Below are 16,002 nucleotides of genomic sequence, written 5' to 3'. Positions count from 1 at the left end.
CAGTAAAGGAGCTGGTTCAAGCCCAATAAAACCAAAATGGACACGAGAGTGACCTCTGATCATCCTCACTGCTACACACTCCTACCAGTGCCATGACACTTTACAAATGCCATAGCAACGTCAGGAAGTTACTCTATATGGTCCAAAAAGGGGAGATATGAATAATCCACCCTTTGTTTAACATATCATCAAGAAATAACCATAAAAATGAGTAACCACCAGCCCTTGGGGCTGCTCTGTCTATGGAGTAGCCATTCTTTTATTCCTTTACTTTTTTTTTTTGAGACGGAGTCTCGCTGTGTTGCCCAGGCTGGAGTGCAGTGGTGCGATCTGGGCTCACTGCAAGCTCCGCCTCCCGGGTTCACGCCATTCTCCTGCCTCAGCCTCCCCAGTAGCTGGGACTACAGGCACCCGCCACCTCGCCCGGCTAGTTTTTTGTATTTTTTTTTAGTAGAGACGGGGTTTCACCGTGTTAGCCAGGATGGTCTCGATCTCCTGACCTCGTGATCCGCCCGTCTCGGCCTCCCAAAGTGCTGGGATTACAGGCTTGAGCCACCGTGCCCGGCTCCTTTACTTTTTTTTATAAACTTGCTTTCACTTTGTACTGCAGACTTGCCCTGAATTATTTCTTCGCAAGATCTGACAACCCTCTCTTGGGGTCTGGATTGGGACCTCTGTCCTGTAACATATTTCTGGCCATCACAGAAGGTCTATAGTGCAGAAACGCTTACCCAACGGCTACCTTTGGGTAAGTGTTGGGGTCCTGTAACGTATTTCTGGCAAACAGTGGAAGGGACGATACTGAGGAGACACCCCAACCCAAAGGAAATGGACTGCAGGGCTGATTGGAAGACTTTGGGTAAGTGATGCGGTATCCAGGTAAAGAATGGGATTGGGTTAGTGGCCCAACTTCAGGGAGTTAGAGTCTCTTCAAGACAGAGTGGGTTAAAGGCCCCTCTTAATAAAAGGCAAGGATGCTTGAGCAACCCTGGGTTAGAGGCCCGACTTAGGAGGGTCAGAGTCCCTTCTAAGATTTAGGGGGTTAGAGGCCCCTCTTGGTAAAGTCCCTCTTGTCTAAGAACAGGTTTGGCACTATGGGATGTTAACTGCTATCTCTTTCGATTAAGCTGCTTTGCACTCTTTGCTGATGGCTGTGGGTTATAGGATTAGGCATGTACAGGATCTTGGGACATGGGGAGCTTTTTCCTCCCTAAAACGGGAAACTCAAGAGCTGCTAGGGTTGCTAGAAAAGAACCCTGCTTGACCGACAGCAGCCATCTGAACTTTTCAGTGTCACTGCAATGCGTGGGTCTTTCTCTGGCCTCCCTGATCATTTCGCTTTCCCCACCCTGCCACAGGCAATGCTTTTCTTTCTCTCCTTTCTCTTTCTTATCTTTTCTATTACTCAGGGCGACCATCTTGCCCAGAGACCATGTGTTGAAACTCCTAGTTGGAGGTTGGATTAAAGATGACAGGCTCATCTGGGGGCAAATTTAAGACTTGCCAGTTTGATATTGGGTGCTAAGCAGAGTAGCTAATGTCTATGTTTTATTATCATACGTATTTTGCTCTGGCCAGAATGAAAAAAAAAAATTTCCCTTTATGATGCGGCTTGGCCCCTGGGGCGATGGTGCCATCAGCCAGATCAGTAGGGTCACTCAGGGAAAGGGAACCCAGAAGCCTGACATAGGGAAAAGCCAGCAAAAGGGAAATAATTCCTTACCAGTCAGATTTGGGGTTTCTCTCTCTCTGTGCAAATGGTTGAATGAATGGAAAAAAAATCTGTATCTCCTTTGTAAAGTTTTGATTAATGCGAAAAATAATTCTAAGGCTAGTCTTAAGCTGGTATATTTTGTGCTATGAATTCATTTTCTGTGTCGAGGGGGTATTTCAGGATAAAACATGGGCTTAGAACACCTGTAAGTCCACTTTTCAAGATGACTCCGCAAGCTGGTTGGTAACAAACTTGGCTGCAGGTCCCTAAAACAAACAATAAACTGGATGAAGTCTCCACTTTGCATTATGTTCTTGGGAGCTTCACCTTTTTACCACGTGGCGGTACTTTCTTTTGGTCTCTGCCTTCAGGGAACAGGAATTTTAGGGTTTGTGTCATAATTAACTCAAAAAATGTTATTAAATAGTTAAAAGCTTGTGCAAGCTCAAAATTAACTACTCTAGATTTCTTCCAAGAAAGAAACTAGAGACGGCCCCATCCTGTAGCTCAGCAGCTAAGGGTTTTGCACTTTCACAGTGGTGGTCTGGGTTCAGTTCCCCACCTAGGAAGTAAGTCGTTTCTGGTTTAAATATCTGCGTGACCTTGTCTATTCTCTTCTCCGTGGACTGTCTTAAATTTTCTTTTCTCTAAGCACCTAGGAGGTTACCTTTGGTAAAGATCAGAAGTTAGAAATATTGGCCGCTTGGCAGGGCTAAAGTTGGGTAATAAGAGATCTGAAAGGATTATTTATTTATTTATTTATTTTTTGGAGATGGAGTCTCGCTCTGTTGTCCAGTCTGGAGTGCAGTGGTTCGATCTTGGCTCACTGCACCCTCCACCTCCCAGATTCAAGGTATTCTCCTGCCTCAGCCTCTTGAGTAGCTGGGACTACAGGCACCTGCCACCACGCCTGGCTAATTTTTGTATTTTTAGTAGAGATGGGGTTTCACCATATTGACCAGGCTGGTCTCGGAACTCCTGACCTCAGCCTGCCTCAGCCTCCCAAGTGATCCACCTGCCTCAACCTTCCAAAGTGCTGGGATTATAGGCATGAGCCACCATGTCCAGCCTGAGACTCAGCTTTTTTTTTTTTTTCTTTTGAGATGGAGTCTTGCTTTGTTGCCCAGGCTGGAGTGCAATAGCATGATCTCGGCTCACTGCATCCTCCGCCTTCCAGGTTCAAGCAATTCTCCTGCTTCAGCCTCCCGAGTAGCTGGGATTACAAGCGTGTGCCACCATGCCTGGCTAATTTTTGTATTTTTAGTAGAGATGGGGTTTAACTGTGTTGCCCAGGCTGGTGTCAAACTCCTGAGTTCAGGTGATCTGCCCACCTCAGCCTCCCAAAATGTTGGGATTATAGGCATGAGCTATGGTGCCTGGCCAAGAGTCAGCTCTTACCTGCACTTCTGCCTGGTATGTCCTAGGCTAGGCTCTATACTTAGTGCATAATTAAAATCTCGAATTTACCAAGGTTTTCACCAAAAATAAAAGTTGCTAAGAGTTAACATTATAACATGTAATTGAAACTACTAAAGAAACAATTTAACATGCAAGGTGTGTAAAGAAAGTAAAATGTGTTTTGGTGAAAGATTATAAGAAGTTATGAGAATGTGGATTTTTTTCTGCCTAAAGTATTAAAGGATTGTTTTTAGTAAGAAAAAAAATTTAAAGTTTAAACAAGGTGTGGAAGGTTCATAAAAATTAATTGTAAGATATTCTGTGTGTGAACATATTGGCTAAAGTTAAAGCCGTATTATTCAGTTTTTCCGTAAATTAAACATTGGAATAGAAGCACAACAAGTATTTCTTAGAGCACTAATCTGCTCTTTCACAAAAAAATGTAAAGGGTTATAAAACATTTATAAGGATCTTACTGGCCAGGTGCAGTGGCTCACGCGTGTAATCACAACACTTTGGGAGACCGAGGCGGGCACATCATGAGGTCAGGAGATTGAGACCATCCTGGCTAAGACAGTGAAACCCTGTCTCTACTAAAAATACAAAAAATTAGCCGGGCGTGGTGGCAGGCGCCTGTAGTCCCAGCTACTCGGGAGGCTGAGGCAGGAGAATGGCATGAACCCGGGAGGCGGAGCTTACAGTGAGCTGAGATTGCGCCACTGCACTCCAGCCTGGGCGACAGAGCGAGACTCCATCTCAAAAAAAAAGAATCTTACCTTATGGTTAAACATTAACATTGGGTAAATATGTCTATAAAGTTTTATTAAAAATTGGGTTTAATAGTACATTAATGTAAAGGTGAAATTTGGTTTATTTGGTACAAAAATCATACAGGAAGCATTGTCAAATGTGAAATGGTGTTTTGCTTTCTTTGGACTATATTTGCATAAATGTGTTATTGGTATAAGGTCCAAAGTTATGGGAAACTCCTATAATTGTAATATAACTTAATGTATGTTATTAATAATTGTTATGTAAAATTTTGTGTGCCACAGAAGTAACCAAATTTCCTTATCAATTGTGGCTTTAATAGTGGCTGTCCTAAAACTTTTTATCATCCAGACAATTGTTATCTTGTTTTAATCCTCTTTAAAAGGTGTTTTATAATCAACTATAAAACTCTAGCAGGTGTTCTTAAATGCAGGTTTCTAATAACTTTGGAAATTGTAACATTAGAATAGAGAAAACAACTTGCAGAACTCCCATGAAGAGCTGGAAACTTCATGAATATCAGATAGAATAGGAGTCAACTGAATTAACTGAACCAATAGAAAACTGAAGTAATTTTTAAATTTTGCTTAAAACGTTGCCGATCCTTTGTTTTTGTTTTTCAGCCAAGGAAATTTTTCTTCTGAGCTATTTGCAGCTTGTAGCAATTGAGTAAAGTATACTGCTGTGAACAAAATTTGGAACATATTTGTTTCTTTCTACCTGATTTCTCCAGAATTTGGAAACTAGTTGTGAGTATTCTCAACTTATGGCAATATAATTATTTGCATATAAGAATCTGCTTTCTTTTGTAACAGGACACAGTTGGAGAAACTGATTATTTTACCAAGGCTTTGACTGGAATGATGTGCTTTCCTTTAACGAATCAAACTTAACTTGTAGAGCCAATAAAAGCCCTTTGGGGAACTGGTCTCATACCTTGCCTACACAGTCCCTGTACAGGGTTTCTGACCTATGACAAGTAAAGAATGTCACTTTCTCACAGGTCCAGGAGCCCCAAGTTATCTTGGGACCTCAAAAAGAGAGGAATTTACCCAATTCATAGGTATTTAAGGGTACAAGCCCATGGCAGGGCTTGGCTTTAAAAAATCTCATCTAAGGTTCCTTCTATGGAAGCAAGTTCCATCAAAGCCAATTTTAAAAGATCCTATGTGAAAAAGAATTATTCTTGCTGTACTTTATACAAATAATTAGACCAAGTATAATAAAGCAAATCAGTCTTACCATGATTTGTCTTTAGTAAAAATGGGAAACTGGACAGAGAAATATTATGTTTCAAGAACTATGGTACACTTGTTATTAAAGTCTAGTCTCATTAGTTGTTTTTAAGTTTGTTTCTGCAGTTTACGCTAACTCTGCTTATTCCTGTGAACCAACCAGTAATCTCTGACTGCTGTTCATAAGAAATAAGAGGGATGGGTAATGTAAAAATCTGGATCAGTATTCCAATTTTGGGCACATTACAATCAACTAACAACCCCATATCAGCTTGGTTCCAACAGTTGCCCAGTTAATGGAAAGTCTTCTAATTCAGTTTACTTGGAAGAACTTTACTTATTTTGCTTTTACTCTTGTGGAATATATTGTGGAATATGTTTGTAGGAATACAGGACAAGCTTACTGTTTCTTTCTTTTTTTTTTGTTTTTGAATATGGAGTCTTGCTCTGTCACCCAAGCTGGAGTACAGTGGCGCAATCTTGACTCACTACAACCTCTGCCTCCTGGGTTCAAGCAATTCTCCTGCCTCAGACTCCAGTGTAGCTGGGACTACAGGTGCCCGCCATCATGCCTGGCTAATTTTTTGTATTTTTAGTAGAGACGGGATTTCACCGTGTTAGCCAGGATGGTCTCAATCTCCTGACCTCATGATCCACCCACCTTAGCCTCCCAAAGTGCTGGGATTACAGGCGTGAGCCACCATGCCCAGCCTCAGATTGGTAAGGCATTCTAAATCACAGGATGAGATAAAAGGTCAACACAAAATATAGGTCATAAAGACTTTGCTGATGAAACAGGTTGCAGTAAAGGAGCCAGCCCAAACCAAAAACAAAATGGCCACGAGAGTGACCTCTGGTTGTCCTCACTGCTACACTCCCACCAGTGCCAGGACAGTTTACAAATGCCATGGCAACATCAGGAAGTTACCCTATATAGCCTAAAAAGGGGACTCATGCGTAATCCACCCTTGTTTATCATATCATCAAGAAATAACCATAAAAATGGGCAACCTGTAGCCCTCGGGGCCACTCTATGGAGTAGCCATTCTTTTATTCCTCCACTTCTTTTTTATCTGAGACAGAGTTGCACTCTTGTCACCCAGGTTAGAGTGCAGTGGTGCAATCTCAGTTCACTGCAACCTCCACCTCCCAGGTTCAAGTGATTCTCCTGTCTCAGCCTCCCAAGTAGCTGGGATTACAGGCACGCACCACTACACCTGGCAAATTTTTGTATTTTGAGTAGAGACAGGGTTTTACCACGTTGGCCAGGCTGGTCTCAAACTCCTGACCTCAGACGATCCGCCCACCTCGCCCTCCCAAAGTGCTGGGATTATAGCCGTGAGCCACTGTAACTGGTCTTATTCCTTTTTTTTTTTTTTTTTTTTTGAGGCGGAGTCTCACTCTGTCGCCCGGGCTGGAGTGCAGTGGCCGGATCTCAGCTCACTGCAAGCTCTGCCTCCCGGGTTTTACGCCATTCTCCTGCCTCAGCCTCCCGAGTAGCTTGGACTACAGGCGCCCGCCACCTCGCCCAGCTAGTTTTTGTATTTTTAGTAGAGACGGTGTTTCACCGTGTTAGCCAGGATGGTCTCGATCTCCTGACCTCGTGATCCGCCCGTCTCGGCCTCCCAAAGTACTGGGATTACAGGCTTGAGCCACCGCGCCCAGCCTGGTCTTATTCCTTTATTTTCTTAACAAACTTGCTTTCACTTTGCACTGCAGACTCACCCTGATTTTTTTTCTTGAGAGAGATCGAAGAACCCTCTCTTGGCGTCTGAATCAGGACCCCTGTCCTGCAACACATCCATAAAAGGACATTCTCTTCTCATGCTATGTCACCTTGCAGACATTCACCCTTGTATTCTTTGCTTCCACTGCCCCCTCTGCCTGCAACTCTGTTGCCCCTTTCTCTACCACTGCCCCCATCTTCCACATCCGCCAAAGGAAGCAGAATTCATTCCTGACTCTAACATGTTGCTTGCACCTCTCCTACCCCTTTTCAGACTGTATTAGAGTCAGCTGTTCATGTGTCTATCTACCTACCCACAGAAGACCTATGAGTCCCTTAAGGGCAGGGAACAGACATATTTATCTTTCTACCTCCAGCATCTAGAACAAATACTAGGTAAATACTAAGTCCTCATAAACTGTTCCCTGAATGCTGACTTAAAGCGTCACATGGTCTTGAGGATCACTCCCCATCAGCTTGTCTTCCATGCAAGTCCCCAGCCTGCCACAATTCAATGGCTCTCCTCCAACAAGTTATTATAATTCCTCTACTTGAATTTCAGCTTCTTCAGTGAAAAAGAAAAAGAATTAGGCTAGGCCCCTGGCTCTCAAACTTGGCTGCAGATCGGAATAACCTAGGCTGTCGCCTAGCCATGCAGATTTCTGGACCCTGCTGCCGGAGCTTGAGATTAATTGGTCTGGTGTAGGGCTGAGGAATCGGTGTCTACTAAAGCTCTGGAAGTGACCCTAGGATTGGGACACCCTGGCCTGGCAGGTTCTTGGGAATTTGGACCAAGGCAGAATCTCAGCCCAGGCCCCCAACCCTTGCTCCCAGCTCCGGGCAGCCTGACTCCAACGCCAGGAGGCGAGGGCAGAGTGGGCAGCGGAGTGGGGCGGGTGGGGGAGCCTGGGGAGCCCGGCCCCCGCGGGGCCCCAGTGCAGGCATTCAGCTGGCGGGCGGGGTCAGGCCCGAGCCTGGGGCCCCGAGAGCCGTGCTGGCTGGGCGGCAGGAGTAAGTGGGACCATCTGCTCCACTCCTCGGAGGTCAGCGCTTTGTGTCAGGCTCCCATCCCCCCCGCTCTTCTCCCTCCTTCCCCGCTCTGCCCTTTGACTCCGGGCCTCAAAGGAGAAAAGCACTGGAGGTCCTGATGAAAGTGGGAGCGTGATGGGGAGCGACAACAGCCGCCAGAGCCCCGGCCCGAGCGGCCCCAGGCTCCCCGGCCCAGGGCGCGGCAGGGGCTGCGGGCAAGGGCGCGAGCCGGGAGGACGCGGCGGGCCCCTTCCCGGCGGCCGGGCCCGAGGCGGGGCCCGGTTCCCACAGCCGACCGGGCCGCGCACTGCCTTTGAAGTGGCCGCAGCTGCGCCCCGGCCCGCGGCTAATCCCCGCCGACGCGGGCGTCCCGCCCCCCCCCCCCCGCATAGCAATAGTGTCCGCACTGAATGGCGCTGGCTAATTACCTCGCTCGCACCACCGCGGGTGAATGAGAGAATCCGGCATTGTGCGCGGCGAATGGAGAAAATAAGACAGCCATTGTCCTCGCACGCCAAACGAGGGTTTGATGTCGCTGGGGCGAGCGAGGCACCATTTCCCGCCACCCCCTCCCCCAGAGCCTCGGATTCCCCAGCTGGGCCCGGCCCCGGCGCACTCGGCGGCGGCGGAGGGAAACTGAGGAAGCAATGCCTGTCTCGCCGAGGAAAGAGGCCCTTCACCTTCCGTGGAAGCTGGGCGGACACGCGCGGCCCCCGGACTCGCCCTCGTCCCTCCCTCCTGGCCCCTCACCGAGCCTTCTCCACCTGCAGATTCTCAGGGGCGCCCTAACTGGGCGCCCGGTTGTCCTTAATTCAGGAAAAACAGGCACGGCTCTGCATTCAAAGACCTAATCTCATTTCGCCTAGACACACCAAACACTTGGGGCAAGAGTGGGGAATTTACATACCTTAGTGCCCAGCTGTGTACCACCAACCTGAAAGGACTGCAGAGGTTTAAGCAATAGCTGGGAGAGATGCGGGTAGAGAAGGCAGGAGAGAGAGACTGGGAAAAGAAGAGGGAAGATGGGGCACTGTGGGGAGCCTGGACTGATGAAGGGACTAGAGGAGTCGGGAAGAGGGAAATGGTCAGAAAGGGGAGGTCTACAAAGCAAGGCCTCAGAATTTGGATTTAATGTCCCAAGCACGGAGACCACTGTTTTGACTGAGGTGGGTCCCGAGGAGAGTGGTGGAGCTGATGGTAAGAGCAGAATTCCAACCACATGCCCCTGGAAGCCAAGGCACCATGAGCAGTCTGGTGAGTCTGAGGTATTTCTTTTTTCACAGTTGAGGATATGAGGTGGCTCAACTTAGAAATCAATCAGAACTAAAGGAAACCAAGGTGCAGATGGACAAGCCGATAGCCACACTATTTATGCATTCAAGAGATTCTTTGTGCTACATCAGGCTGCTTTTTCACCATCACCACCAAACAAAGTGGGTTTTTTTTAAAGGCGGGGGTTGGGGGTTGGGGAGTGGGTGGGGAGATTACATCCTTCAAGATCAGGAAGTGTCTTATCTTTCTGTGCTATCCCTCACAGAGTACATGGCACAGAGGCAGGTAGGTACAGGATGGATACTCTTGGAGATTTGCTGATTTGAGATTTGAGAATGGACGTGTTTTTTTTGTTTGTTTGTTTGCTTTTGTTTTTCGAGACAGAGTTTTGCTCTGTCATCCAGGCTGGAGTGCAGTGCCTGATCTTGGCTCACTGCAACTTCTGCCTCCTGGATTCAAGTGATTCCCTTGCCTCTGCCTCCTAAGTATCTGGGATTACAGGCACGCACCACTACGCCTGGCTAATTTTTTTGTGTTTTTAGTAGAGATGCGCCAGGCTGGTCTTGAACTCCTGACCTTAGGCAATCCGCCCACCTCAGCCTCCCAAAGTGCTGGGATTACAGTTGTGAGCCACCATGCCTGGCCTGGACCTGCTTTAATACCCCTCAATTCTGCATATTCTTTTTCTGGAAACAGGGACTTCCTAATCTCTTCTGATGGGCTTTTTGACTAATTCCACCTAAAGGAAGAATGATATGCTTATGTTCCAGTGTTCTATCAGATTTATTAAATGATTAATAAATTCTTTATCTGTTAAATAATTAGTGTTGCCCAGATCAACAGAAGGCTGTTGGGCTAAACCAATAGCCCTTGGTTAGCACCACTTATTTGACACATATCACAGAGCGCTTTCTGAGGCTGCAGCATTTTCTAATGTCCATGTCACCATAATTCGATTATAAGCATTCTGTAGACCTCCCATAGCCAAACCCTTGCACAGAAGCATCCATCTATCCATCCATTTATTTGAGAATAAAATGAAGAATGGACAACACTTACTGAGGGAACAAACAAGCAACAGCCAAATTGTTCCTTGCTCTGACCAACTAACTATATTTAACACTACCAAGCACTAGTGGTGACAGTGATACGTGAAAAGCTTTCCAAAATTTAAGTATAACTCATTGTTTTCCTGAATTAAGGCTTAATCTAACCTTGGTCAGAACCACAGATGTGATAAAAATGTTTTTCTTTATAACTCTCCTAAATGTTCATCTTAGAGTTACATTTCTTCTACCTAAGGCTCTAGGCCCTTAAAGCCCTTTTGGCATTACAGCACCTGCAGCTGCCGAACTACTCCCCGTTAGGCCTATCTGCCTAGTTAGTCAGTTTAGAGAACTCCAAAACAAAATAAAACAAAAAGATAAAAAGCTGAGCTGCCATGGATGGGGTAGATGTGGGAGGCCTGGAACCCCAATTTGGCTTCCCTTTTTCCCTCCACCTTCGGGATTCTAGGGAGAGGCTTAAAGCCCCCATTTCTAGAGAGAAAAAAGATCCGGCCGGGCGCGGTGGCTCAAGCCTCTAATCCCAGCACTTTGGGAGGCCGAGATGGGCAGATCACGAGGTCAGGAGATTGAGACCATCCTGGCCAACACGGTGAAACCCCGTCTCTACTAAAAAAATACAAAAAACTAGCCGGGCGAGGTGGCGGGCTCCTGTAGTCCCAGCTACTCGGGAGGCTGAGGCAGGAGAATGGCGTAAACCCGGAAGGCAGAGCTTGCAGTGAGCTGAGATCCGGCCACTGCACTCCAGCCTGGGCGACAGAGCGAGACTCCGTCTAAAAAAAAAAAAAAAAAATCCAAGGAAACAACAGCTAATTAGTAGCAGATCCAAGACCTTTTTTTTTTTTTTTTTTTTTTTTCCCGAGACAGGGTCTCACTTTGTCACCCAGGCTGGAGTACAGTGGCGTGATTTCAGCTCACTGCAGCCTCGACCTCCCAGCCTAAAGTGATCCCCTGACCTCAGCCCCCCAAGTACCTGGGACTACAGGCACCCACCACCATGCCTGGCTAATTTTTTGCATTTTTGGTAGAGATGGAGTTTTGCCATGTTGCCCAGGTTGGTCTCTAACTCCTGGGCTCAAGTGATCTGTCTGCCTCCGCCTTCCAAAGTGCTGGGATTAGAGACATGAGCTATTGCACGGGGCCCCAAAACCATTTTAATGCTATACAGGCCACTAGCTTCATTCTGCAAGACTAAAATGGCCATTCAAATCGTAACTACAAATACATTTTTTACTATTTATCTCTATACATATGCCTTTATGGATTGCCCAGATTTCAACAAGGGTGCCTGAATGGCCAATCCTCAGATAAATTACATTTTGAGAAATGGTACATTCAAAAAGCAAGGGGAGCCTCCAGGCCTAAATTAGAGACTTAATACTTTTAACTGAAAAAGTGCCTTTATGTTTTATTTTAATTTTTGAGACATGGTCTCTCTCTGTCACCCAGGCTGGAGTACACTGGTTCACTGCAGCCTCGAACTCCCACTTCAACCTTTTAAGTAACTGAAAAAGTGCTTTGATTTATTTTATCTAATTAATTATTTTTTTTTTAGATGAAGTCTCGCTCTGTCGCCCAGGCTGGAGTGCAGTGGCGCGATCTTGGCTCACTGCAACCTCCGCCTCTCTGGTTCAAACAATTCTTGTGCCTCGGCCTCCCGAGTAGTTTGTATTACAGGTGTGTACCACCATGTCTGGCTAATTTTTGTATTTTTAGTAGAGACAGGGTTTCACCATGTTGGTCACGCTGGTCTCAAAGTCCTAACTTCAAGTGATGCACCTGCCCCAAGTGCTGGGACTACAGGTGTGAGCCACTGTACCCGGCCTGAGAGAGTGCTTTTAAATGATCTCTTCCTTTCCCAAACCCAAGACCAGGAGTAACTTTAAAAATAATGCTCCATGGGTGAGTATTCTGATAGGAATATAATAAGCATAATAATGAGAGTATGTGTCTTCCCCCCCCCCCACATTTCCAACAGCAACTTGGGTTCACAGAATGCTTTATTGTCATTATGGTTATAACAGGAAGGCAGGCATGTCTATGCAGGGACAGGCCTTCCGCGGGGGATGCACAGGACACTACAGGGAAGAGGCATGCTCTAGCATGGAGCCTGGCCTGTGAGCTCTTCTGAGAGTAAGGCCGGTGGTCTGGAATCCTACAAGTTTCTCTAGCTTTCCTGGGAGGGTGTCCCATCCTGAGATGACTAAGTACCAGTAGCCACCTCTCCTGGGATGGCACACTGAGGTCTGAACTCACTAGGCCAAGCCCTTCCCACTCAGTACTTAGTAGTGGCACCTGTGACTTAGCCTTTTCTCCATCCTCTCTCAAGCGGCCAATGGCCAGACCTTGGAAGAAGGGTGTTTCAGGGAATATAATAGAATAGGGATATGCGGGTGCCCTTTAATACTAGAAAAGACTGAAATAGGGGATTTAGGGTATAGTTAGATGCAGAGAAATGGATGAGACCCTTTCATCTTTGAGCCAAGAGCAGTCAGACATGGTCACTCTCAGCTCCTGACAGCAGGGACTCAGAAGCCTGCTGAGAAGGGCTTAGGTAAAATGCTCCTATAGGCCTTTCAGGAGTAATATCTGATTCAGCTTCATCTGCCCTCCCCCAATCCCAGCTGCTGAGTTCTGGGGATGAGTGAACCACAGCAGGTAGGAGGTGTTCCTATCCTCCCACATCATACCCACAGCTCCCCATTCTCTCACCCTCATTAGATACCAACTCCAGGCCAAGCCCTGAGGGTGCAGAGCCCTGCAATGTTTGCAGACAAGCGGAAGGGGTAAGATATATATTTGCTGTTCCAGCATGAACCCTGTCTTCTGATTCCCTCCATCTCCCAAAAAGCAGAGCTGGACATACAGCCCAGTGAATCCTTCTCAAAGTGATGTGATAAAAGCAATATCACTTTATTTCAGGAAAGCCTGGATCCTCTCAACATCATACCAGCCTGCCTGTAATGATCCTGATTTTGTTATGGTTTGACTTGAGAAGCAAAACTCAGAAACAGAGGAGGGCACGAATATCAAACAGCCTCAAGGCTGAGGATCTTTCTATGTAATATCATTATGGGTGATCTGAGATAATGGAGGCAAGAATATTCTAATCCAATCTGCAAGTGGGACTAAATTAGACAGGGCTTCTCTAAGGTACGGGAGAATTGGAATACAATTTTAAGACACCTCAAAAAATGAGGATGAAGGGAATTGTTGCAGAAAGGGGAGGACATGCCATATAAGCTGGGATATAAGAGGCAAAACAAAAATAACCCAAGTGGGGGGAGGGGAAAAGAAACCAAATCTGAAGATGGCAGAAAAAGATCTGAACCTTAGTTCTCTTTCCCATCTTGCAAGATGGCGGGTGAAAAAATTGAGAAGCCAGATACTAAAGAGAAGAAACCTGAAGTCAAGAAGGCTGATGCTGGTGGCAAGGTGAAAAAGGGTAACCTCAAGGCTAAGAAGCCCAAGAAGGGGAAGCCCCATTGCAGCCGCAACCCTGTCCTTGTCAGAGGAATTGGCAGGTATTCCCGATCTGCCATGTATTCCAGAAAGGCCATGTACAAGAGGAAGTACTCAGCCGCTAAATCCAAGGTTGAAAAGAAAAAGAAGGAGAAGGTTCTTGCAACTCTTACAAAACCAGTTGGTGGTGACAAGAACGGCGGTACCCGGGTGGTTAAACTTCGCAAAATGCCTAGATATTATCCTACTGAAGATGTGCCTCGAAAGCTGTTGAGCCACGGCAAAAAACCCTTCAGTCAGCACGTGAGAAAACTGCGAGCCAGCATTACCCCCGGGACCATTCTGATCATCCTCACTGGGCGCCACAGGGGCAAGAGGGTGGTTTTCTTGAAGCAGCTGGCTAGTGGCTTGTTACTTGTGACTGGACCTCTGGTCCTCAATCGAGTTCCTCTACGAAGAACACACCAGAAATTTGTCATTGCCACCTCAACCAAAATCGATATCAGCAATGTCAAAATCCCAAAACATCTTACTGATGCTTACTTCAAGAAGAAGAAGTTGAGGAAGCCCAGACACCAGGAAGGTGAGATCTTCGACACAGAGAAAGAGAAATACGAGATTACAGAGCAGCGCAAGATTGATCAGAAAGCTGTGGACTCACAAATTCTACCAAAAATCAAAGCTGTTCCTCAGCTCCAGGGCTACCTGCGATCTGTTTTTGCCCTGACGAATGGAATTTATCCTCACAAATTGGTGTTCTAAATGTCTTAAGAACCTCATTAAATAGCTAACTACATTTAAAAAAAAAAAAAAAAAAAAAAAAAGAAAAAGATCTGAGAAGTGTTGTTTGTTGCAAGCCAAATACTGGGTTTCAATTCTCTAAGGTCCTATTCAGCTCTGGCTCTGAAGCTAGAGCCCAAATCCCATTTGACCAATCAGCATGCTGGAAAGAGCATCTGGGCCCTTTCTTTCTTTTCTTTTTCTTTTTTTCTGAGACAGAGTCTTGCTCTGTCACCGAGGCTGGAGTACAGTGTTGCAATCTCAGCTCACTGCAGCCTCTGCCTCCAAGGCTCAAGTGATTCTCCTGTCTCAGTCTCCAGAGCAGCTGGGATTACAGGCACATACCACCATGCCCGGCTAATTTTGTGCATTTTTAGTAGAAATGGGGTTTCACTATGTTGACCAGGCTGGTCTTGAACTCCTGACTCAAGTGATCCACCTGCCTCAGTCTCCCAAAGTGCTGAGATTACAGGCATGAGCCACAGTGCTCAGGTGACCTGGCCCATTTCAAGATTTGCCCATAAACTTTTGTCTAGCTCTAGCTCCTTGTCAGAAATCCCTGGCCTGGCCGGGCGCGGTGGCTCAAGCCTGTAATCCCAGCACTTTGGGAGGCCGAGACGGGTGGATCACGAGGTCAGGAGATCGAGACCATCCTGGCTGACACGGTGAAACCTCGTCTCTACTAAAAAAAAAAATACAAAAACTAGCCGGGCGAGGTGGCGGGCGCCTGTAGTCCCAGCTACTCCGGAGGCTGAGGCAGGAGAATGGCGTAAATCCGGAAGGCGGAGCTTGCAGTGAGCTGAGATCCGGCCACTGCACTCCAGCCCGGGCGACAGAGCGAGACTCCGCCTCAAAAAAAAAAAAAAAAAAAAAAAAAAGAAATCCCTGGCCTACGGGCACAGTGGCTCAAGCCTGTAATTCCAGTACTTTGGCTGAGTCAGGAGCATTGCCTGAGCCCAGGAGTTCAAGACCAGCCTGGGCAACATAGTAAGGTCTAGTCTCTACTAAAAATAATAATAGTAAAAAAATACATTAGCTGGGTGTGGTGGTGCAGGCCTGTAGTCCCAGGTACTTGGGAGGCTGAGGTGGGAGGATTGTTTGGGCCCCAGAGGATGAGGCTGCAGCAAGCCATGGTCGTGGGGCTGCACTCCAGCCAGGATGCCAGAGCAAGACCCTGTCTAAAAAAAAAAAAAAAAGAAAAAGAAAAAAGAAAAAAAGAAAGAAATAGAAGACACGGAAAAGAAAATAAATCCCTGGCCTACACCCCAAGTACTCCAACTCCAGCTCTCCGTCGTTCCCCCTCTCAGACCCATTCCAGGCTCCCAGTTGATAGGGGCGAGTTCCCGAGTTTCCAGATGAAAATATCCCCTCCCACGCTGACCACAGCAGCCTAGAAGAGTAGTGATGAAAGGCTCCGCACACACGCACACTCATTCACATCCACAGACACACTCGGGCACGCAGTTCGGTGACTTGAGAGCCGAGCAACCGTGCAGCGCGGCGCTAATTGCACAGGATCCTACCGCCGTGCTGGGGTAGGGGCGCCGCTTC

The 16,002-nt window shown here is 46.8% G+C and overlaps 1 protein-coding gene across 1 annotated transcript; it reads left to right on the top strand.

Annotated features, from left to right (window-relative positions):
* The first annotated feature begins 13,551 nt into the window (after positions 1-13,551).
* Positions 13,552-14,467, top strand: LOC117070494 (60S ribosomal protein L6-like). The gene has a single exon (XM_033189741.1). The coding sequence runs from the start codon at positions 13,567-13,569 to the stop codon at positions 14,431-14,433; it is 867 nt and encodes a 288-aa protein (XP_033045632.1). The 5' UTR covers positions 13,552-13,566; the 3' UTR covers positions 14,434-14,467.
* The last annotated feature ends 1,535 nt before the right edge of the window (positions 14,468-16,002 follow it).

Source organism: Trachypithecus francoisi, unplaced genomic scaffold (genome assembly GCF_009764315.1).
Source record: "Trachypithecus francoisi isolate TF-2019V2 unplaced genomic scaffold, Tfra_2.0 Lachesis_group3, whole genome shotgun sequence".
In the NCBI taxonomy this organism is placed as follows: domain Eukaryota; kingdom Metazoa; phylum Chordata; class Mammalia; order Primates; family Cercopithecidae; genus Trachypithecus; species Trachypithecus francoisi.
Note: the sequence above shows the minus strand (reverse complement) of the source record. Positions and strands in the feature narration are given on the sequence as shown.